The following is a 23,428-nucleotide window of genomic DNA, read 5'->3' on the forward strand; positions in this document are numbered from 1 at the left end:
TTTTTTTTTTTTTTTCCCAGAAGGAGCCAATAGGCAAGGACTCATAGTATGAACTGTTCTGTTTTTGATACTCAAAGAACTCAAATTCCAAGCTGCCCATATGGTGAAATGCAAGAAAGTTGTGTCCCAGTGATGGTTTTTTTCCTTGCAGCTCTCCCTAACTGTGACCATCCCTCTCCTATTTATGAAATTACAATCATAGAACACTTTATATCAGCTTTAATTATATCAGATCAGATCAGTCGCTCAGTCGTGTCCGACTCTTTGAGACCGCATGAATCGCAGCACGCCAGGCCTCCCTGTCCATCACCAACTCCCGGAGTTCACTCAGACTCACGTCCATCGAGTCAGTGATGCCATCCAGCCATCTCATCCTCTGTCATCCCCTTCTCCTCCTGCCCCCAATCCCTCCCAGCATCAGAGTCTTTTCCAATGAGTCAACTCTTCGCATGAGGTGGCCAAAGTACTGGAATTTCAGCTTTAGGATCATTCCTTCCAAAGAAATCCCAGGGCTGATCTCCTTCAGAATGGACTGGTTGGATCTCCTTGCAGTCCAAGGGACTCTCAAGAGTCTTCTCCAACACCACAGTTCAAAAGCATCAATTCTTCGGCGCTCAGCCTTCTTCACAGTCCAACTCTCACATCCATACATGACCACAGGAAAAACCATAGCCTTGACTAGACAGACCTTTGTTGGCGAAGTAATGTCTCTGCTTTTGAATATGCTATCTAGCTTGGTCATAACTTTCCTTCCAAGGAGTAAGCGTCTTTTAATTTCATGGCTGCAGTCACCATCTGCAGTGATTTTAGAGCCCCCCAAAATAAAGTCTGACACTGTTTCCACTGTTTCCCCATCTATTTGCCATGAAGTGATGGGACTGGATGCCATGATCTTTATTTTCTGAATGTTGAGCTTTAAGCCAACTTTTTCACTCTCCACTTTCACTTTCATCAAGAGGCTTTTTAGTTCCTCTTCACTTTCTGCCATAAGGGTGGTGTCATCTGCATATCTGAGGTTATTGATATTTCTCCCATCAATCTTGATTCCAGCTTGTGTTTCCCCCAGTCCAGCGTTTCTCATGATGTACTCTGCATATAAGTTAAATAAGCAGGGCGACAATATACAGCCTTGACGTACTCCTTTTCCTATTTGGAACCAGTCTGTTGTTCCATGTCCAGTTCTAACTGTTGCTTCCTGACCTGCATACAGATTTCTCAAGAGGGAGGTCAGGTGATCTGGGAACTAATATTCCACCGGCCTCCTAGTGCATCCTAAAAAGAAAAAAAAAAAAAAAAAAGGCCAAGATTCTAAATAGATGATTATCAAATCTTCAGGATAATGGCTGGCTCAACTATGTTAAAAGAAAAAAAAAAAATCAAATCAGGGGCTTCCCTCATGGCTCAGTGGTAAAGAATCTGCCTGCCAGTGCAGGAGACACAGGTTCGATCCTTAGGCCAGGAAGATCCCACAGACTGTGGAGCAACTAAAGCTCTTGCACAACTACTGAGCCTGTGCTCTAGAGCCCACATCCCACAACTACTGAGGCCCAAGCACCCTAGAGCCAGTGCTCTGCAACAAGGGAAGCCACCGCAGTGAGAAGCCCTGGCACCACAACTAGAAAGTGGGCCCCCGGCTCCCCAAAACTAGAGCAAAGCCTGCACGGCAGTGAAGAACCAGCAGAGCCAAAAATAAATTTTAAAAATTATTTTTTACAAAATGAAAGAAAGAAAATCAGCCTCAAGCCTGCGGGTTCCCTGTCGTCTACACACCAGGGCACAGTGGAGGGTGAGTCACATGAGGACATCTAGGTTGTGGGCTCCTTGAGCAAGCCATCTGGCACCTAGCTCCTAGCACAGGATGGGCATGGACTGGCCACTCAGGAACAAAGAGCCAAGGCAGCCGTACCCATCCACCGCTAACCTTCTCCAACTGGGCCCAGCCTGAGATGGAGCCCCAGGAAGGGGGCCCGGGGGCTCCAAAGACTGGGTCCTGTAGGTTCCCCTCCCCCACCTCTCCCACAGATGGGAGAGGCATGTAGGGGTGCTTCCAACACGTGACCGAGACCCCACAGTGTTTATGGAAGCAAAGTCCAGGGTGTAGGAGGGACGAAGATACCAGCCCTGGTCAGCAGAGCCGGTCACTTACCTTTGGCACCCGAGGCTGCTGCTGACGTGTTTCCTTGATTCAGCAAACATTAACTTTGTGCCGAGGGCACAGGGCAGATCAGGTTCCAGGAGAAAGGATTTGAGTTGGCCGCCGCAAGCAAGGGCCAACTTCACAATGTTCTTCTGCACCTGGGATGGGAGGGTGCACTGAGACATTCTCCCACGTGGAAACTCCTGGCCCATGAGGGCCACTCTGGGCTCCACCCACTTCTGTTTTCAGATGGAAACCTAGACTCAGGGCACCAAGGTGGACCCAGAAGCAGACTGGCCCAGTGGGGGCAGAATAAGGAGGTGGGGCCACCTTGCCTACCTTCATATTTGCCCAGGAAGCAGAGAAGAGGGAAAAGATGTCTGGACTGGTGGGAAGCAAATAGAAGCAAATAGGCCGGAGCTAGGATCTCTGTTCTTACAGCTCTACAACCCTAGGGGCATATATTCACTCTCCGAGCCTCAGTCTTCCCATCTGTCTGGTGGGGGGGGATCAATATCTCCCACTTGCCTAGAAGGTGATGCCTACGGCGATGGGGTTCTGGGGACTTCCCTGGCAGTCCAGAGGTTAAGATTCTGCACTCCTACTACAAGGGTTCTCCAGTTCGATTCCTGGTTGGGGAACTACATGCCATGCAGTGGTGCAGCCAAAAATAAAAAGTGTAGGCTCTGGACTTAGAATAATCTGGTTCACATTCCAGTTCTATTCTGACTGGCTTAGGAAAGTTCTCTGATTGTCCCAGGTCCCACCTCCCAGGGGTTTGCTGACTAAGGCTGACCCATGGCAGCTAAGCAGCTGAACCTCTGACCTAGTTCTGAGAGGGCTTCCTGGAGGAGGTGGAAATTTGAGAGTGGACCAGGAGGACCTAGCAGGTCTTGCTGAGGAAGGTGGGAAGGGGTGCTCCTCCCCGGTATAAGCCTCTCTTTGCTCTCTGGTTGGGAGGGGAAGACAAGAGAGGCAAGGAGGGAGGAGGGGGGCAGGAAAGAATGAGGGGAGTAATGTCAGGCACCTTCTTGCTGTTAGTTCATTTTTCTTATCTGAGAAATGGGAACATTGGATTGAATGTTGGACTGAATGATCCTCAAGGTTATAACCTACCAGGATTATCTGTTTTTCAGTATTAAAAAAAGAAAAGAAAAAAGGCAGGGAATTCCCTGGTTGTCCAGTGGTTAGGACTTAGTGCTTTCATTGCTGGGGCCTGGGTTCAGTCCCTGGTCAGGAAACTAAGATCCTGCAAGCCAAAAAAAAAAATAGAAGAAGAAACAAACAACAAAAAAAATTTAAGGCATCTGACACCAAAAGCAAAAGCAAAAATAAACAAATAGGACCACATCAAACTAAAACACTTCTGTACAGCAAAGGAAACCATCAACAAAATGAAAAGGCAACCTATTGAGTGGGAGGAAATATTTGCAAATCACATATTTGATAAAGGGCTAATATCGAACATACAGGAAGACCTCACAACTCACTAGCCAAAAAAAAAAAAAATTATAGGGCTTCCCTGGTGGTCCAGTGGTTAGGAATCTGCCTTGCAATGCAAGGGGCACTGGTTCAATCCCTGGTCTGAGAAGTTCCCATGTGCTGGGAAACAACTAAGCCCGTGCGCCACAACTGCTGAGTCTGTGCTCTAGAGCCTGGAAGCCGCAGCTCCTGACGCCTGAGGGCCCTAGAACCTGTCCTCCAAAGCAAGAGAAGCCTCCTCAATGAGAAGTCCACGCACTACAATTAGAGAGTAGCTTCTGCTCACTGCAACTAGAGAAAGCCCACGTGCAGCAATGGAGACCCATCACAGCCCCCCAAAATAAATAAATAAATCTTCAAAATATTTTTAAAACAATGAGCCGTAAAAGGGAATAAAAATTTTATCATTTGCAACAACAGGCATGGGTTGCAAGAGCATTATTCCAAATGAAATAAGTCAGAGAAAGACAAACACTATATGATTGCTCTTTCTCTCTCTCTCTTTTTTTTTTGGCCGTACCATGAGGCTTGCAATACCTTAGCTCTCTAACCAGGGATTGGATCCTCAGCAGTGAAAGCACACAGTCCTAACCACTGAACCACTAGGGCGTCCCCAGTGATTATTTTTTTTTTAATAGGGTTATTGGTGTTGGTTTAGGGTATTTATTAACTTTAGGACAAAGAGAGCCGTAGGGCGGAGGTAGGGCTACATCCAGTGTTATAATTAGGATTAGCGTTAAAGCCAGTGGAATACTCATATGGTGAATGTGAAAAGGTAAAGAAAACCTGGGTGTGAATGTTCTGGATTTCACACCTAAGTTTTCTTTACCTGACTAGTGTGCTTATCCTCCCTTCTCTTGAAATTTCCTTTTTTTTTTGGCATATGGATCTTAGTTCCCCCACTAGGGATTGAACCTGCACCCCCTACAGTGGAAGCATGGGTCTTAACCAATGGACCAACAGGGTAGACCTCCTATGATCTCTCTTATATGCAGTATCTTAACTCATTATTGATAGTGGAATTTTTGCAGAAACTAACACCTGTGACTGGTGATTTGCTATGTAAGTGATACTGCTAGGTCTCCGGTCAATAATGTTCAGATGACAAAAGATGTATTAATACGCCTCTGGTCAAGAATGTGTTAAAAAAAAAAAAAAAACAAAGAAAAACAAACAAAGAAAGCAAAACACATCAGACACCAGGTTCACAGACACAGAGACCTGGCCTGTGACTGTCAGGGGCGGGGTGGGGGATGGGGCAGGGAGTGGGAGAAATTAGTGAACTTTTTTTTTAGTTTAAATACATTGGAAAAAACTATGAATGATTTGCCACTGGGGTAAAATAAACATTACTTTCAAAAGACAACAACAAAGGCTAATGCAGGACGTTTGGAAATCCAAAATGCAAGACAGGGGGTGAGGGGTATAGTCACAGGCTGAGACTGCCAGCATCAGGGACTGGAAAGAATGTTTTTTCAGGCAATGAGGATAGTTGATGAAATCAGTTCCCTAGGAAGACAGCTCAGCAATGGGGTTTCTGGGGACCGAGGTGGAGTTAGACGAGGGTGGGGGAGCTGTCCTGGAGCCCTCAGGTAAATGCCACAGCTGGCCAGCAGTCACCACACCATGTTCCAGGAAACTGAGCCTTGAAGATTCAGGTGTGGGGGGATTCTGGGGAAGAATCCAGGCCTTCCTCCTCCCAGGGCGATAGCTCCCACATCCCACCCACTCCAGGCCAGGGGTGGGGCCACAACCTCTTCCCCAGTACCCAGGCTGGGACTGCCCTGGTGGTCCAGTGTAAGGGACACAGGTTCAATCGCTGGTGCAGAAAGATTCCACATGCCGAAGAGCAATGAAAGCCCATGAGCCGCAGCTACGGAGCCCCAGTGCTGCAACTACTGAAGTCCATGTGCCTAGAGCCTGTGCTCGGCAACAGGAGAAGCCGCCGCAGTGGGAAGCCCGCGCACCACAACTAGAGAAAGCCCACGTGCAGCGACAAAGACCCGGTGCGACCAAAAATGAATAAATAAATAAATCAACTAAGTTAAAAAAAAGGAGAGAGAAGCGAAGCACCACAATCAAGAGTAGCCCCTGCTTGCCACAACTAGAGAAAAGCCCATGCAGCAATGAAGACCTAATGCAGCCAATAAATAAATAAACATTAATAAATAATTAGTGGGCTTTCATTAAAAAAAAAAAAAAACAGGCTGGGGCAACATCAGTTCAGTGCAGTTGCTCAGTCATGTCCGACTCTTTGCGACCCCATGAATCTCAGCATGCCAGGCTTCCCTATCCATCACCAACTCCCGGAGTTTACCCAAACTCATGTCCATCAAGTCAGCCATCTCATCCTCTGTCATACCCTTCTCCTCCTGCCCCCAATCCCTCCCAGCATCAGGGTCTTTTCCAATGAGTCAACTCTTCACATGAGGTGGCCAAAGTATTGGAGTTTCAGCTTCAACATCAGTCCTTCCAAAGAACACCCAGGACTGATCTCCTTTAGCACGGACTGATTGGATCTCCTTGCAGTCCAAGGGACTCTCAAGAGTCTTCTCCAACACCACAGTTCAAAAGCATCAATTCTTTGGCGCTCAGCCTTCTTCACAGTCCAACTCTCACATCCATACATGACCACAGGAAAAACCATAGCCTTGACTAGATAGACCTTTGTTGGCAAAGAAATCTCTCTGCTTTTGAATATGCTATCTAGGTTGGTCATAACTTTCCTTCCAAGGAATAAGCGTCTTTTAATTTCATGGCTGCAATCACCATCTGCAGTGATTTTGGAGCCCAAAAAAATAAAGTCAGCCACTGTTTCCACTGTTTCCCCATCTATTTCCCATGAACTGATGGGACCGGATGCCATGATCTTAGTTTTCTGAATGTTGAGCTTTAAGCCAACTTTTTCACTCTCCACTTTCACTTTCATCAAGAGGCTTTTTAGTTCCTCTTCACTTTCTGCCATAAGGGTGGTGTAATCTGCGTATCTGAGGTTATTGATATTTCTCCCATCAATCTTGATTCCAGCTTGTGCTTCTTCCAGCCCAGCGTTTCTCATGATGTACTCTGCATATAAGTTAAATAAGCAGGGTGACAATATACAGCCTTGACGTACTCCTTCTCCTATTTGGAACCAGTCTGTTGTTTCATGTCCAGTTCTAACTGTTGCTTCCTGGCCTGCACGTAGGTTTCTCAAGAGGCAGGTCAGGTGGTCTGTATTCCCATTTCTTTCAGAATTTTCCACAGTTTATTGTGATCCACAGAGTCAAAGGCTTTGGCATAGTCAATAAAGCAGAAATAGATGTTTATCTGGAACTCTCTTGCTTTTTCCATGATCCAGTGGATGTTGGCAATTTGATCTCTGGTTCCTCTGCCTTTTCTAAATCCAGCTTGAACATCAGGAAGTTCACGGTTCCCGTATTGCTGAAGCCTGGCTTGGAGAATTTTGAGCATTACTTTACTAGCATGTGAAATGAGTTCAATTGTGTGGTAGTTTGAGCATTCTTTGGCATTGCCTTTCTTTGGGATTGGAATGAAAACGGACCTTTTCCAGTCCTGTAGCCACTGCTGAGTTTTCCAAATTTGCTGGCATATTGAGTGCAACACTTTCACAGCATCATCTTTCAGGATTTGAAATAGCTCAAATTCCCCTTAATTATGAATTCTGGAGTCACCTCTGCATGCAAGCTGGCCTTGGCTTCTGGGCTTTGAATTCTGGAGGGCAAAGATCGAAATCCCAGCACAGGGTCCTGGAAAGAACGTCGTGCCCCTGGCGTCTGTGCCTGCCTCTGTGCCCCACTGGCTAGTGGCCTTGGGCATGTCAGTCCCCCTTTCCAGGCCTCACAGCGTCACCCTGTCCAATGAGGCTGTGGCTGGATTAGAGGTCTCCAGGCACAGGAGCCTCCAGGATCAGCTCCCACCCCCAGGAAGGCCAGGAGGCCGGGGGCGGGGCCAGCTTCATGTTAAATATTTCTGTCCAGCACTCCGCTGGCCTCTAGTCCCAGTCTTCTCAGCAGGAAGTGTGACCACGATCAATCATGGTAAGAGCCTGCCTGGGGTGACAACCTAGAGGGGTGGGATGGGGTGGGAGGTGAGAGGTGGGAGAAAGGCTCAAGAGGGAGGGGACATATGCCTGATCCATGGCGATGTATGGCAGAAACCAACACAAGATTGTAATTATCCTTCGATTAAAAATACATGAATTAAGAAAGAAAAGAAAGAAAAAAAAAAAAAGCAAAAAAAGCCTAAGCTTAAAAAAAAAAAAAGAGCCTGCCTGGACCCATGGCGGCCTTACCTGATGGTAGGGATCTGCGGTGAGATTTCCATAAGCACATTGTGTCCGAGTGTCTGTGTCTTACTGTTCTTTTCTTTCTTCCTAGACGACTTACAGCGACAAAGGAGAGAAGGTAAGCAGGAGGGGAAATGTGGGGTCAGGGCCCTGGGAGCCTGGGATGTCAGCAAAGGGCAGAAGAGGAAGAGCTTCAGTGGGTACGTGACATTCTGGATACAGGCTCAGGTTCATCTCTGCACTCCCCTGACCTCATTGCGACTGGACTCACTTCAACCTTGCCTTCCTAAGAAAAATTTTTACCTCTTTTTAAATTCCTGCCAATTGCTTAATCGTGTCTGGAAGTTCTTTCTAAGGTCTAATTTAAATCCTTGCTCCTGTAACATAAGGCTGTTCACGCTGTGAAACCTGGGCAGACCTCCTCAGTGGGTGGGGCTTACCAATCCTAAACCCACAGGAATTCAGTTTCTACATGAGAACCCTCTTTCGAGGCTTGGCAAGGCTTCAGGGCAGAGGGGTGGGGTGAGGTGACTTGTCCTCACTTCTGGGATTGAGGGTGGCACAAGGGAGAGGGCTAGGGGACTCCTCTCCACTGACACTTTTCTAGACCCACTTCTAGGGACTCAGTCTCACCCCTTCTCTCCTTCTGCAGCCTGAAAGAGGCCGATTCCTCCACTTTCACTCTGTGACCTTCTGGGTTGGCAATGCCAAGCAGGTAGAAGCCGGGGCGAGGTGTTGGGATTGGGCAGAGGGCAGGCAAGGAGGCCTCTAGGACAGGGGCAGGCCTCTGGCCAGGTCTGTGATTGGCTGCTGGGAGGGAGGATCCTGGCCAGTGTCAGGAGTGTCCTGGAAGGACAGTCACTCTTTGGATCCTAATTACACAATCCAGGCTGCAGATCCCAGCGGGGACCTTAAGGGAGATCAGCATGGGCCAGGGAGCCAGGCGTTTTTCCCAGGAGGAACAGTACCTGGGGCAATGGGGCAGACACGCTGTGGGGGTGTGGGCCAGCGCCTCACCCCTCACAGGCCTGCCTGCAACTCTGTGATTCAGGCTGCGTCATATTACTGCAGTAAGCTGGGCTTTGAGCCCCTAGCCTACAAGGGCCTGGAGACCGGTTCCCGGGAAGTGGTGAGCCATGTGGTCAAGCAAGGGCAGGTGAGTCTCTGCACCGGGCCCCCACTCCTCCAGGAGGCCCGTCTCTCCCCTGCTGGTCTCTGGGCTCCCTGGTGGCTCTGGCACCTCTGGGTGCAGCAGACCATGAGGCCCTTCCTCCAGGCGGCTGGGTGCTCTTCCAGGCTGCCTGGTGTGGTTAGCGGAGCCTGTGCTGAGGTCAGCCCCCATGGGCACCTTTGTACAACGCGCAACAGGGACCTTTTTGGTTTGGTCTCCTTTTCAGCCTGGCCCAATGCTGGTCTCATGGATGTTCGGGAAAAGTGGGCAAAGGCCTCCAGCATCAGAGCTTTAACTCTGAGCTGTGCCCTGGTCTGTAGGTCCCTGGAGCTCTCCCCATAGGCAGGCCTGACCACCATCTCATCCCGGGACTCCAGGCAGCTCTGGCATGGGGGAAGCCCCCATCCCTCAGGACCAGAGGGGAAACTAAGGCAGAGAAGGGGCAGGAACCCAGGATCAAGAGTCCTTGGGAATTCCCTGGCAGTCCAGTGGTTAAGATTCTGTGTTTCCACTGCAGAGGGCATGGGTTGGAAGCCTGGTCAGGGTACTAGGATCCCATATGCCACACGGCATAGCCAAAAAAAAAAAAAAAGAGTAGTTCTGCCTGGCAGAGAGGAGGTAGTCCTAATGCCCCACCAGGGGTATCTTGCTGGTGGGCAGGGAGAGGGGCTGGGGGTGTACCTCCACAAGTTCACCTGACCCACCAGCAACATCCCTCTTCTCTACATCTTAGATCGTGTTCGTCTTCTCCTCTGCCCTCAACCCCTGGAACAAAGGTGAGGGGGCCTTGGAGGGTTCAAGGTGCCAAGGAGTGGAGACATGGTATTGTGGGTAGGGGTCAGGGACACAGAGGTGGGTTAGGGTTGAGGGAGGGGGCCTGAGCCCAGAAGGAGATGGAGCTCAGAAGGCTGAGAGTATGGGGGAGGGGCTGTGATTCCAGCATCACCTGCCTCCCCTGCTGACCACAGAGATGGGCGATCACCTGGTGAAACACGGCGATGGAGTGAAGGACATTGCGTTCGAGGTGGAGGACTGTGACTACATTGTGCAGGTGAGACCGCACATGGGCTGGCGTGGAGACAAAGCAGGGAGCCTCAGCCTGCCCTCTGTCTGCCAGAGGGACCTCCCATCGGTCAGGGCTGGAGGGCACTGCCACGCTGGAGTGATGTGCCCAGACGCTGGTTGACACATACCTGAGTTCCAGTGACATCTGCCCCTTGGTAGCCAAGCAATCTCTCTCCAGGCCTCAGTTTCTGCATCTGTAAAATGGGAATAACCACCTATCTCACTGAGTTGTTACAAAGAGGAAACGAGATCATAATTATCATTTCATAGGCATGATTCTGTACCAAGCAAGTATTCAAGAGACAGTTTAGGGACTTCCCTGGTGTTCCAGTGGCTAAGATTCCAAGCTCCCAATGCAGGGGGCCTGGGTTTGATCCCTGGTCAAGGAACTAGCTCCCACATGCCACAAGTAAGACCCAGTGAAGTCAAATAAAGTAATTAATTCTTTTTTTAAAAGAGGCAGTTTAGAGGTTTAAAGTGTAGATTCCAGGGGCAGACTACTGCGTCTGAATCTTAATTGCTGTGTGACTTTAGGTGAATGACTTACTTTCTTTGTGTTTCAATGTCCTCATCTTTAAGTGAATGACTCCATTCATAAAAGAGACAATAATAGTGCCTTTCACGTAATGAGGATTTAAGAGGTTAATACTTACAACAATGCCTGACATGTGATAAGCATAGACATCCAGTAATGAGGTTTTGCTAAATAAATACACGAATCATGCATGTAAGGCAACTGGCAGAGGGTCTGACACATAGTAGGTGCTCAATAAGTGCCAGCATGGGGACTTCCCTGGTGGTCCAGGGGTTAAGAATCTGCCTTCTAATGCAGCAGACGTGGGTTCAATCCCCGGTCTAGGAACTCAGATCCCACATGTCATGGGGCAACCTACATGCTCCAGAGCCCGCCTATTACAAAGAAGATCCTGTATGTTGCAACTATGACCCAATGCAGCCAAATAAATAAATGTTTTTAAAAATAAATAAATAAATGCCAGCTGGTATTCGACTTATCCAACCACCCTTTTTCACTAATGAAGAAACTGAAGCCTAGAGCGGGGGCAGGGCCACAGAGTGAGTGAGCACAGGACAGGCAGGACAGACCCCCACCCTCACCTGGTTTGTCCCCCACAGCCCCGGGCCTCAGTTTTCCAATCTGCCAAATGGGCATGAGGCATGAGTGTCAAGGGCAACAGTTAAAGTTGGTTGGAGTTCCTGCCTGGGGCTGGAAACACTGGAAGAGGCTGTGGCAGGACCACACAGAGAGGATCCAGCAGGGACAGCCAAAGGGCTCCCTGAGGATCCAGCACGGACCGCCTCCCCACCCCGTCTCCTCTGCAGAAAGCCCGGGAACGAGGCGCCAAGATTGTGCGGGAGCCTTGGGTAGAGCAAGATAAGCTTGGGAAGGTGAAGTTTGCTGTGCTACAGACGGTGAGTTAACTTTGGAGCCTCCACCTTGCCTACACCCACAGAGATGCCAGGACCCTTCTTTCCCAACCCCTGACTCCATTATACCATCCCATCCTTGTGCCTCAAAGCACAAACATTCTCCCTCGACCCCGATCGCCTGTATTCTTGGCTGGTGTGCAGAGGCTGAGGGGGGCTCCCAGTCACCCATCTCTGGGCTTCCCTTCCTCCCCAGTCGAGGTGAGAGCATGGGACTGCAAGCGGCAGGCAGGGGCTCCGAAGGAAGGAGATGGGTGGGTCTGGGGAAGGAGATGGGATGGAAGCCCCTCCCCACTCAAGCTGTGTGACTTTAGACAAATCACTTCACCTCTCTGCAAGTCCATTTAAATGAGCAAGGACCACCTGTGTGACCTGCCAAACACTACTTAACAGTTCTGGGCCTGTTCCTTTAGCTGTGATCCCTCCCTCCGGTCATTTTAAGGATCAAATGAGATGATTCATACATAGTACTTAGAACAACAGCACTGGCATATCGTAGATAACCCAACAAAGCCTGTTTAGCACCTGAGACCATCATAGGTCCTTCCTCCTCATGATTTATGTTAAAAAAAATTTTTTTTTTTGATGTGGAACATTTTTAAAGTCTTTATCGAATTTGTTACAATATTGCTTCTGTTTTATATTTTGGCTTTTGGCTGCAAGGTATAGGGGATCTTAGCTCCCCAACCAGGGATCCAACCCACACCACCTGCATTGGAAGGTGAAGTCTTAATCACTGGACCACCAGGGAAGTCCCCCTCCTCAAGATTTACTACAACTTGGAGAAGGCAATAGCACCCCACTCCAGTACTCCTGCCTAGAAAATCCCATGGGCGGAGGAGCCTGGTAGGCTTCGGTCCATGGGGTTGCTAAGAGTCAAATATGACTCAGCGACTTCACTTTCACTTTCAAGGATTCTTAGGGTCTTCCCAGGTGGTGCTAGTGGTAAAGAATCTGCCTGCCAATGCAGGAGATGTAAGAGATGTAGGTTTGATCCCTGGGTGGGGAAGATCCCCTGGAAGACGGCATGGCAACCCACTCCAGTATTCTTGCCTGGAGAATCCCGTGGACAGAAGAGCCTGGGAGGCTACAGTCCATAGGGTCGTGAAGAGTCGGACACAACTAAAGTGACACAGGACACATACATGCAAAGATTGTTAGAGTGATTGAAAGGATCCTTCCATATAATTAGATCCAATGCCCTCATCATTCTTCATGCAGACAACATATTTGTATCGAGCACCTATGATGAGCTAGGATGGTATCATGAGCAAGACGTCATCACAACCCCCACAGAGCTTCTGGTCCTATGGGGAGACTGTCAAATTCCCAAATGTCAAATTGCAGTTCATTTCGGAAAGGGGAAGTGACTTGCCCAAGATCACACTTGGAGTTAGGACCAGATCTGGGCTGGAACCCAGGGCTGTGTTGGCCCCATGCAGTGTGGCCTGGGTTCAGCCGGGATGGGACCTCAGGCTGTTTGCCACCCACAGTATGGGGACACGACACACACCCTGGTGGAGAAGATGAACTATACTGGCCGGTTCCTGCCTGGATTCGAGGCACCACCATTCATGGACCCCCAACTTTCCAAGCTGTGAGTGCCCCTTGGAACAGGGGAGGGTGGAAAGCAAGGCCCTTTCATCCATGCAGGGCAGGCAGAGCATCTCGGGACCTGCTGGGGGAGCCCCTGAGGGTCCCCCAGGATTGGCTTGAAGAGGCAGCATAGAGGTGAAGAGCATAGGCTCTGGAACACAACTGCCTTGGTTCAAATCTCAGCTCTGTTACTTCCTAGCTATTTAACCTTGGCAAATTACTTTTCTTTTTCCTTTGTTTGGCTGTGCTGGGTCTTCACTGCAGCAAGTGGGCTTCTCTAGTTGTGGCTCGCAGGCTCCAGATCACGCAGGCTCAGTAGTTGTGGCACACAGGCTTAGCTGCCCGGCTGCATGTGGGATCCTAGTTTCCCAACAGGGATCGAATCTGCATCCCTTTCGTTGGCAGGCAAATTATTAACCACTGGACCACCAGGAGTCCCAAGTTATTTTTCTAAGCCTCAGTCTCTTTATCTGTAAAATGGGGCTAGTAATAGTATGTGAGTGAAGGCAAATAAAGTGTCTATAGTAAGTGCTATGGAATAGTGAGCAGTTATTGTTATTGAGGGGTAGGGAGAAGGAGATTTAGGGAGTAGCCTTCTCCTCACCCACTGTTTCCCTCTCCAGGCCCAGCTGCAGTCTCGAGATAATCGATCACATTGTGGGAAACCAGCCTGATCAAGAGATGGTGTCTGCCTCTGAATGGTGAGTTCCTGGCCCAAGCCCTTCCCACACCTGTGACAGGACCGCTCCCCAGTCTTATCAGGAAATAGAGCACAAGGCAGGGGAGGTTAGCCTGAGGTCACCAGTTCATCTGTTCTCTGTAAAATTGTCACCATGGAGATCTGATGATTTAAGGCCCAAATTGACCAACCAAGCCCCTCCAGGAAACCTTGGAGAATCAGCACTGGGGGTGTCATAGTTCAGGGAGGCTTGAAGGAAGGTTTTGTTGTTGTTGCTCAGTCACCAAGTCGTGTCCACTCTTCGCAACCCCATGGACTGCACCACACCAGGCTTCTCTGTCCCTCACCATCCCCCGAAGCTTGCACTATTTCATGTCCAATGAATCCGTGATGCCATCCAAACATCTCATCCTTTGTTGCCCTCTTCTCCATCTGCCTTCAATCTTTCCCAGCATCAGCGTCTTTTCCAATAAGTCAGTGGAGGAAGGCTACCACTACTCAAAAGCTCGTCAAAGAGCTCGTGGGTGCAAGTCAGAAGCAAATAGCCCTTCTCAAAAGCACCTCCAGGGACTTCCCTGGCGGTTCAGTGCTTAAGATTCCACGCTTCCACTGCACAAGTGGGCACGGGTTTGACAGACAGGAAACTAAGGGGCTTCCCCAGTGGCTCAGCAGTAAAGAATCCACCTGTAAGGCAGGAGCTACAGGAGATGGGAGCTTGATCCCTGGGTCAGGAAGACCCCCTGAAGGAGGGCATGGCAACTCACTCCAGTATTCTTGCCTGGGAAATCCCATGGACAGAGGAGCCTGGCAGGCTACAGTCCATGGGGTCACAAAGAGTCAGACACGACTGAAGCAACTGAACACACACACACGCACGCAGAGAACTAAGATCCCACACGTGCACAAAGTAGCCTAAAAAATAAGAACTATTTTTTAAAATAAAAATTATTAAAAAATCATTTTTTAAAAATAAAAATCATTTCTTTTAAAAAATAAAAATGATTTTTTAAATAAAATAAATGATACTTTAAAAAAAAAAAAAGGTTCTGCATCTGTTGGTGTGTCATCATGTATACAGGTCTTGTTACCAGATGCTTTACTTCCACCCAAAGGAACACTGTCCTAAAATTCATGATGTGTCTGATGTGAAAGGCAGTTCCCTTTTTGATGCCTGCTCAGGGAGCAAATTCTGGAAGGTGGAGTGGGGGCAGAGGGCCAGTCCTAGGCCGGCACTCAGAGCCGGCGGGCCCTTCCGGCAACCCCGCAGGTACCTGAAGAACTTGCAGTTCCACCGTTTCTGGTCCGTGGATGACACGCAGGTGCACACGGAGTACAGCTCTCTGCGGTCCGTCGTGGTGGCCAATTATGAGGAATCCATCAAGATGCCCATTAATGAGCCAGCACCGGGCAAGAAGAAGTCCCAGATCCAGGTGAGTTCTGTCTCCTGCCCCGGGGACCTTGGCTGGGAAAGAGGGAAGCGGGGAAGAGGCATGAGGGCTCTTGCAGCTGAGGCTCTTGGCTGGAGCCACTGACAATGGTTTCCTTGCTTCCCTTCCGCAGGAATATGTGGACTATAACGGGGGCGCTGGGGTCCAGCACATTGCTCTCAAGACCAAAGACATCATCACAGCAGTGAGAAGCCCATTCCTGGTCCTAATTCACCTCCCATTCAGCTCCAGAGCCAAACTTTGCAAACTGAGTCAGGGGCCAGGGGTGGGGGTGGCAAGTGGAAGTCCTGGGTCCCCTTCATTGGCCCAGATAGCTGACGGGGTTCTCTTGCAGGCTCCTGCCACTCATGTGCAGGCACACTGCCACCCCCAGAAAGTTCTGTCTCTCTGCTACAGAAGAAGCAAGTGCCAGAGTAACAGGAAGCCTGGATCTAGACCCGGTTCTACCTGTGACTTGCTGTGTGTCTCCAGGGATTCAACTTCCTCTCTGGGCTTCAGTTGTCTCAACTTGAAAATGAATCTATTAAGTCACAGGATCCAGTAGGTCCTTTCAGTCAAATTAAGTGTCCTGAGTCTATGGCCCCAGCCTCTGGGGAGGTTGGGTGACCAAGTGGACAGGAGCCTGGCCTGTACCATTCAGTCCCAGAGCAACCAAGAATTCACTGCATGACCATGGCAACTTCATTTCATTCATTTTTTCATTTGCTCAAAAGATGCTTATTGAGGGAACTCCCTGGTGATCCAGTGGTTAAGACTCTGTGCACAGGGGCCATGGGTTCGATTCCCAGTTGAGGAACTAAGATCCCACACGCCATTTGGTGTGACATAAAGATTAAAAAGAAAAAAGGAACAGCTGGAACAGAATGAACAAAGGAGAGCGGGGCCAGGAATGAGGTCAGAATGTAGGAGTCAGGGCAGATGGTGAGAACTTTGACTCTGAGACACCAGGGTAGGGTAAGAAGAGGAGTGACATAATTTGACTAGTATTTTAATAACCCCCCCTGGCTACTATGTTGAGAATAGATACTTAATCTTTCAAGGCCTCAGTTCTCCCAGCTATGAAGTGGGGAGAATAATCATCCAAATGTCTCAGAAGATCGCTGCGTCAATGTAAGGAGACAGTACATAGAAAGTGCTCGAGACAGGCACATGCATGTGTGTGTGCTCAGTCGCTTTAGTCGTGTCTGACTCTTTGTGACTCATGGGCTTTAGCCCACGAGGCTCCTCTGTCCATGGGATTCTCCAGGCAAGAATACTGGAGTGGGTTGCTGTGCCCTCCTCCAGGGGATCTTCCCAACCTAGGCATCAAACCCAGGTCTCCTGCATTGCAGGCGGATTCCTTGTCACTGAGCCACTGGGGAAGCCGAGACAGGCACATCGTGAGGTTCCATTAAGTGTTAGTGATTGCAGTTCTTCTCATGAGACCCACAAGGCCCAGAGGTGGAAGGGGATGAGGTGACATCGCATCGTAGCAGTTGATGGGGCTTGGAAAAGGACCCTGGCTCAGCACTTCTACCTGGCTGGGGGTGTTGAGCATGGAGAGAAAAGGACTGACCTTGACCCTGCTCTGAGACAGATTCGCCACTTGAGAGAGAGAGGCGTGGAGTTTTTGGCTGTTCCATCCACATACTACAAACAACTGCGGGAGAAGCTCAAGATGGCCAAGATCCGGGTGAAGGAGAATATTGATATCCTAGAGGTGAGGTTTAAAGCCTGATCCTGGGTCAGCCAAGAAGAACAAGCCCTGAGTTCCATCTTACCTCACAAATGTCGTCTAACCCTGGCATCAGGCTCTGCGATGTGGGGGAGAGGAAGGAGAGCAGACCAGGGCCCTGCCATCCTGAACTTGCATTCTAGTGAGGAGACAGACAACAAACAAATAAATAAGTAATACAAACACCATTAGAGAGAGAGAGAGAGAGAGAAAGTTGGTGATTAAACTGGCTATGACAGAGAGTGACCTGGGGCTACTACATAGGAGGCAGTCAGGGAAGGCCTCTCTGAGGAGGTGACATTTCAGTGAAATCTAATTCAATGGCCCCCAACCTTTTTGGCATCAGAGACTAGTTTCATGGAAGATGGTCTTTCCACAGACCAGGGATGGGAGGAGATGATTTGGGAATGATTCAGGCACATCATATTTATTGTGCACTTTGTTCTATTGTACTTATATCACCTCCATCTCAGATCATCAGGCATAGATCCCAGAGGTTGGGAACCCTGATCGAGATGATGAGAGGCGGTTGGCTGCATGAAGGTCTAAAGAAAGAGCAGTCCTGGCAGAGGAAATAGCAAGTGCAAAGGCCCTGAGGCAGCAGCAAGCTCTAAGTATCTAAGAACAGAAAGAGGGCCAGAGTGTATGAAGGGAAATGTTTGAGGAGTGGCCCAGGTCACAGAGGGAGGCAGGAGCCAATTCCTCTGGTAGGCTATTCAGGAGTCTGGATTTTTTTCTTCTGTGGTCAGAAACCACTGGAGGTTTGGGTTTGGGTTTTTTTTTTTTTTTTTGGAGGTTTTCTTGGCTTTATTTTTAACAACTTTATTGATATATAAGTCACAGAACATGTTATTTTAAAAAAAAAACACAATTCAGTGGTTTTTGGCTATTCACTATATTATGCAACAATCATCAAAATCAATTTTGGAACATTTTCATCACTTTCAAAAGAGACATCAGACTTCTTAGCCACCACCTCCCAATCTCTCCATCTACCTTCTCCTCACTCCTAGCCCTAGGCAATCACTGATTTCTGTCTCTATAGAGTTGCTTTCAGAGAAGGCAATGGCATCCCACTCCAGTACTCTTGCCTGGAAAATCCCATGGACGGAGGAGCCTGGTAGGCTGCAGTCCATGGGGTCGCTAAGAGTTGGACACGACTGAGCAACTTCACTTTCACTTTTCACCTCCATGCATTGGAGAAGGAAATGGCAACCCACTCCAGTGTTCTTGCCTGGAGAATCCCAGGGATGGGGGAGCCTGGTGGGCTGCCGTCTATGGGGTCGCACAGAGTCGGACACGACTGAAGCGATTTAGCAGCAGCAGCAGAGTTACTTTCTTCTAAATATGTATATAAATAGAATCATATAATATGTAATCTTTTGTGACTGACTTCTTTCACTCAACATAAAGTTTTCAAGGTTCATCCATGAAACCTGTGTCAGTACTGTGTTCCTTTTTATAAAACTGAATAATATTCCATTGGATGAAGAGACCACATTTTGCTTATCCATTCATCCACTGATAGATATTTGTTTCTACTTTTTGGCTCTTAGGAATAATGTTGCTATGATCCTTTGGGTATGAGTTTTTGTGTGGACAAGTTTTAATTCTCTTGGGTAGATACCCAGGAGTCAAATTGCTGGGTCATATGGTAACTCGACTATTAACTCTTGAAAGAACTCTCAAGACTGTTTTCCACAGCAGCTGTACCATTTTACATTCCCAGCAGCCACATAGGAGAGTTCTAGTTTCCATTGCAGAATGGAAACAGGGGAATGAGATGATGTGATTTCTAAAAGATCTCTGTCTGTGTGGAAGATGGATTGTAAGGAGACAAAAGCAGAAGCACTGGAGAGCTGTGTGGGTGGTACTTGGGTGGTACTTGTGTGGTCCACACCAGCCTTAGGTGGCTGATACAGGGGCTGAAGTGGGGAGGTGCTAAGAGGACAATTGGGGGATCTGTTTGGAAGTGTCTGGAACTGCTGCAGAAAATGGTCTTGTCTTGGCTTTGGGGGTGCAGAAACCCCCATGGCCTTTCTAAGAATCCCACCATTTCAGGCTAGGGGGGCGGGCCAGCCTGCCCCTTACCTAGTCCCCTGCCTCCTACCTAGGAGCTGAAGATCCTGGTAGACTACGACGAGAAAGGCTACCTCCTGCAGATTTTCACCAAACCCATGCAGGACCGGCCCACGCTCTTCCTGGAAGTCATTCAGCGCCACAATCACCAGGTATCACTAAGGACCGCCTGTCCTCGGCGGGTGGCTTTCTGGGCCTCGCAGCTCATCTCCTTTCTCCCGCTCCAGGGTTTTGGAGCCGGCAACTTCAACTCACTGTTCAAGGCCTTCGAGGAGGAGCAGGACCTGCGAGGCAACCTCACCGACATGGAGCCCAATGGGGTTGTGTCCGGCATGTAGGCGCCGCAGGTCCAGCAAGAGCCACCGAGGCCCCGCCCACCTTCGGGAGCGGGGCGCACGGTGGATCACGCTCCCTCGCCCTGTGACCCGCCCACTCCACTGGAGCTGAAGGGAGCCCTCCTTGCCCCGCCCACCATCCGACTCCGGGACCCCTCCCACACACACTAAAGGCTCCGCCCACTACTTACCATGCCCCTCTTTGGGGCCTCTACTCTCCTGCCCTTGGGTATAAAGCAAAGCAGAGTCCAAGGCAGTGTCCACGCGTTTGTGTCGGGCTGGATCAGTGACGTTCTTCGGCCGCCAGGGGGAGCTCAAGGCGGCAGCCCTGTAGGAGGCGTCCGCTTTACGGATGCTGGGGAAGCTCAGAGGCTGGGGAAGCTTCGGAGGCGCCTGGTGCAACCCTGTGCTAAGTAGGTCCAAGTAGGTTGGAGGGGAGTTATGGAACCAAAGGGTGAAGAGGACTTACACTCTAAAGGAAAACACAGACAATATCTTTTTGTGGTAAATGCTATTAAGAAAATGAAGCGAGTGATGAGCTTGTGTAGAGGTAAGGGTCGGAGGGAGGGCCAATTTCGATCGAGGGAAGGGCTCTCTGGGAGATGATATTTGTGAAGCAGCCATGAGAAAATCTGGGGAAAGAGCATCCTAGGAGAAAGGTCAGTCAGTTCAGTCGCTCAGCCCTATCCGACTCTTTGCGACCCCATGAATCACAGCACGCAAGGCCTCCCTGTCCATCACCAACTCCCGGAGTTCACTCAGACTCACGTCCATCGAGTCAGCGATGCCATCCAGCCATCTCATCCTCTGGCGTCCCCTTCTCCTCCTGCCCCCAATCCCTCCCAGCATCAGAGTCTTTTCCAATGAGCCAGCTCTTCGCATGAGGTGGCCAAAGTACTGGAGTTTCATCTTCAGCATCATTCCCTCCAAAGAAATCCCAGGGCTGATCTCCTTCAGAATGGACTGGTTGGAACTCTTTGCAGTCCAAGGGACACTCAAGAGTCTTCTCCAACACCACAGTTCAAAAGCATCAATTCTTCGGCACTCAGCCTTCTTCACAGTCCAACTCTCACATCCATACATGACCACAGGAAAAACCATAGCCTTGACTAGACAGACCTTTGCTGGCAAAGTAATGTCTCTGCTTTTGAATATGCTATCTGGCTTGGTCATAACTTTCCTTCCAAGGAGTAAGCGTCTTTTCATTTCATGGCTGCAGTCACCATCTGCAGTGATTTTGGAGCCCCCAAAAATAAAGTCTGACACTGTTTCCACTGTTTCCCCATCTATTTCCCATGAAGTGATGGGACCTGATGCCATGATCTTCGTTTTCTGAATGTTGAGCTTTAAGCCAACTTTTTCACTCTCCACTTTCACTTTCATCAAGAGGCTTTTTAGTTCCTCTTCACTTTCTGCCATAAGGGTGGTGTAATCTGCATATCTGAGGTTATTGATATTTCTCCCAGCAATCTTGATTCCAGCTTGTGTTTCCCCCAGTCCAGCGTTTCTCATGATGTACTCTGCATATAAGTTAAATAAGCAGGGTGACAATATACAACCTTGACGTACTCCTTTTCCTATTTGGAACCAGTCTGTTGTTCCATGTCCAGTTCTAACTGTTGCTTCCTGACCTGCATACAGATTTCTCAAGAGGCAGATCAGGTGGTCTGGTATTCCCATCTCTTTCAGAATTTTCCACAGTTTATTGTGATGTACACAGTCAAAGGCTTTGGCATAGTCAATAAAGCAGAAATAGATGTTTATCTGGAACTCTCTTGCTTTTTCCATGATCCAGCGGTTGTTGGCAATTTGATCTCTGGTTCCTCTGCCTTTTCTAAAACCAGCTTGAACATCAGGAAGTTCACGGTTCAGGTACAGCAAGGGTAAAGGCCCTAAGGTTCGACATTGCTTGACAGTATCCTGTCCGATGGCGTTATGATCTCTAAGGATGAACTGTCCTCAAATTTGCTGCCCTAAGCCCAAACTTCTGGACAGAGAGGTGTTAGCTAAAGGACTTGGGGGCATCATACTTGCTCAACCACGGGACTTGGTTCCTGATGTGAGAGCCGGTAGAAGGGATCTGAGCCCTTCAGCTTCTGCCCTCTACCCTCAGTGATAAAGAACCCACCTGCTGATGCAAGAGATGAGGGTTTGATCCCTGGGTCAGGAGGATCCCTTAGAGGAGGAAATGGCAACCCACTCCAGTATTCTTGCCAGGAAAATCCCATGGACAGAGAAGCTTGGCCGGCTACAGTCCATGGGATCTCAAAGAGTTAGACTCAGCACAGCAACTGAGCACACACTCGGTAAGGCAGACTCTAGTGTCCCCAACCCCACTCCCAAATGCAGCCCCATTCCCCCGAGCCCTGCTCCTAGTGTGGATTCCATTTGGAAAGAGGCTGGTTCATACACAAGTGTGAATGAATGGCCCTTGCAAAATAATGATACAGTTGGGAAAGGAGCTACTGAATCCTAAAACACTTGGAAGGAAATTTTTCTTCAAAACCAGAGAAGAGATGGGGGCAAATAGGATCTCTTCTGCTTCTGATGCTTGACAGCCCTCCCTGAGGAGGAGTCAGATCAAAACTACAAGCTTGTGTAAGAAAAAACATTGGAGTTGGTATAATGAAGGAGTTGGGATGACTTTTTTTGGGGGGGGAGGGTCAGGTTATAGAAAATCAGGCTTCTAGGATTATGAATTCAGAAATGAAAAGAAGAGCAGTGAGAAACCCAAGGAATAATGGCAGGTCCCAGGCCCGTGCTGCTGGTTAAAAATCCCTCCCCGTTTCCCCATGGTTTATGCAAAGAAGGAAAGTTCTGTGACACAGGAGGTCACCAACTGGTGGCTCATGGGCCAAAGCTGGCTCACAGATGTATTTTATGTCATCTGCCTGGTTTCAACAAATTCAAGTCAACATTTCAGAAGATTGGGATATTTCACATACAAATTCTAGGATTCTGGTTCTACTTGGACAACCAGGCAGTTTTTTTTTTTTTCTGTACTGGGTCCTTGTTACTTTGTGAGGGTTTTCTCTAGTTGCAGCAAGCAGGGGCTACTCTTCATTGCAGTGGGTGGGCTTCTCATTTCGGTGGCTTCTCTAGTTGCGGAGCACAGGCTGTAGGTGCGTTCGGGCTTCAGCAGTTGCAGTACTTGGACTCAGTAATGTGGTGCATGAGCTTAATTGCTCTGAGGCAGGTAGAATCTTTTTGAACCAGGGATGGAACCCATGCACCCTGCATTGGCAGGCAGATTTTTTTTTTTTTTTTTTTTAATACAGTTGTATTTATCCATTTGAAAAAATCCAATTAAGTTGAAGTTTTTAAAACTTTTTATTTTGTATTGGGGTAAGGCCAATTAACAAATAATGTGATAGTTTCAGGTGGGTAGGCGGATTCTTATTCACTGCGCCATCAGTGAAGTCCAGTCAGGCAGTTCTGAACTTGCCTTCTTATGCAGCAACAATCAGCTGGTGCAAAGCAGTTGTTGCCTCTTTAGATGGGGTGTGGGCAGAGCAGACCCACAGGAACCAGCATAGACTAGGGGAGCCTGACTACCTGGGTTCACACCTACATCAGCTGCTTGCTAGCTGTGTGACCTTGGGCAAGCTACTTGGTCCCTCAATGCCTCAGTTTCCCTCACTTGTTAAATGGGGATAACACTTACCTCCTAGCGCTTGCACTACTATGAGCTTAATGTCAAAGACATTTCAGACTGTGGCTGGCACAGCATCAGTGCTATGTGCTTGCTCTTTTTATTTTTAGAGAGGGGTCTGGGTGAGGTGCTCTCGCCTGAGTCTACCTGGCACTTCCTCCCCTCTAGCACAACCCCATGTGCCCTGTGCATGCAGATGTATGGAGCTGAGCCTCCATTTTCGGCCCCCACAGCAAATGAAGTGAAGAGAGGACTTAGCCTGTGGGACTAAGGGGCAGAGGGAGGGGTGGATGAATTTGAAGAACATGGTAGAAGGAGAACCATCAGCCTTGGGAG

At 48.9% G+C, this 23,428-nt stretch overlaps 1 protein-coding gene and 1 long non-coding RNA gene across 2 annotated transcripts; one reads left to right on the forward strand and one right to left on the reverse strand.

Moving 5' to 3' along the window:
* Positions 1-204: 204 nt before the first annotated feature.
* Positions 205-8,676, reverse strand: LOC104974641 (uncharacterized). The gene is made up of 3 exons (XR_812360.4): positions 7,914-8,676; positions 2,147-2,295; positions 205-1,272 (listed from the first exon to the last, which is right to left on the reverse strand). It is a non-coding gene; the product is annotated as an uncharacterized lncRNA (long non-coding RNA).
* HPD (4-hydroxyphenylpyruvate dioxygenase) lies at positions 7,634-19,690 on the forward strand. Its single transcript, NM_001015611.1, has 14 exons — positions 7,634-7,659; positions 7,999-8,025; positions 8,560-8,622; positions 8,959-9,063; positions 9,812-9,854; positions 10,047-10,129; positions 11,485-11,574; positions 13,083-13,186; positions 13,809-13,886; positions 15,132-15,294; positions 15,425-15,496; positions 16,889-17,011; positions 19,141-19,257; positions 19,333-19,690. The coding sequence occupies exons 1-14, from the start codon at positions 7,657-7,659 to the stop codon at positions 19,441-19,443; spliced, it is 1,182 nt and encodes a 393-aa protein (NP_001015611.1). The 5' UTR covers positions 7,634-7,656; the 3' UTR covers positions 19,444-19,690.
* Positions 19,691-23,428: the final 3,738 nt, after the last annotated feature.

The sequence above is a fragment of the Bos taurus genome, chromosome 17 (assembly GCF_002263795.3).
Source record: "Bos taurus isolate L1 Dominette 01449 registration number 42190680 breed Hereford chromosome 17, ARS-UCD2.0, whole genome shotgun sequence".
NCBI classification, from domain to species: Eukaryota; Metazoa; Chordata; class Mammalia; order Artiodactyla; family Bovidae; genus Bos; species Bos taurus.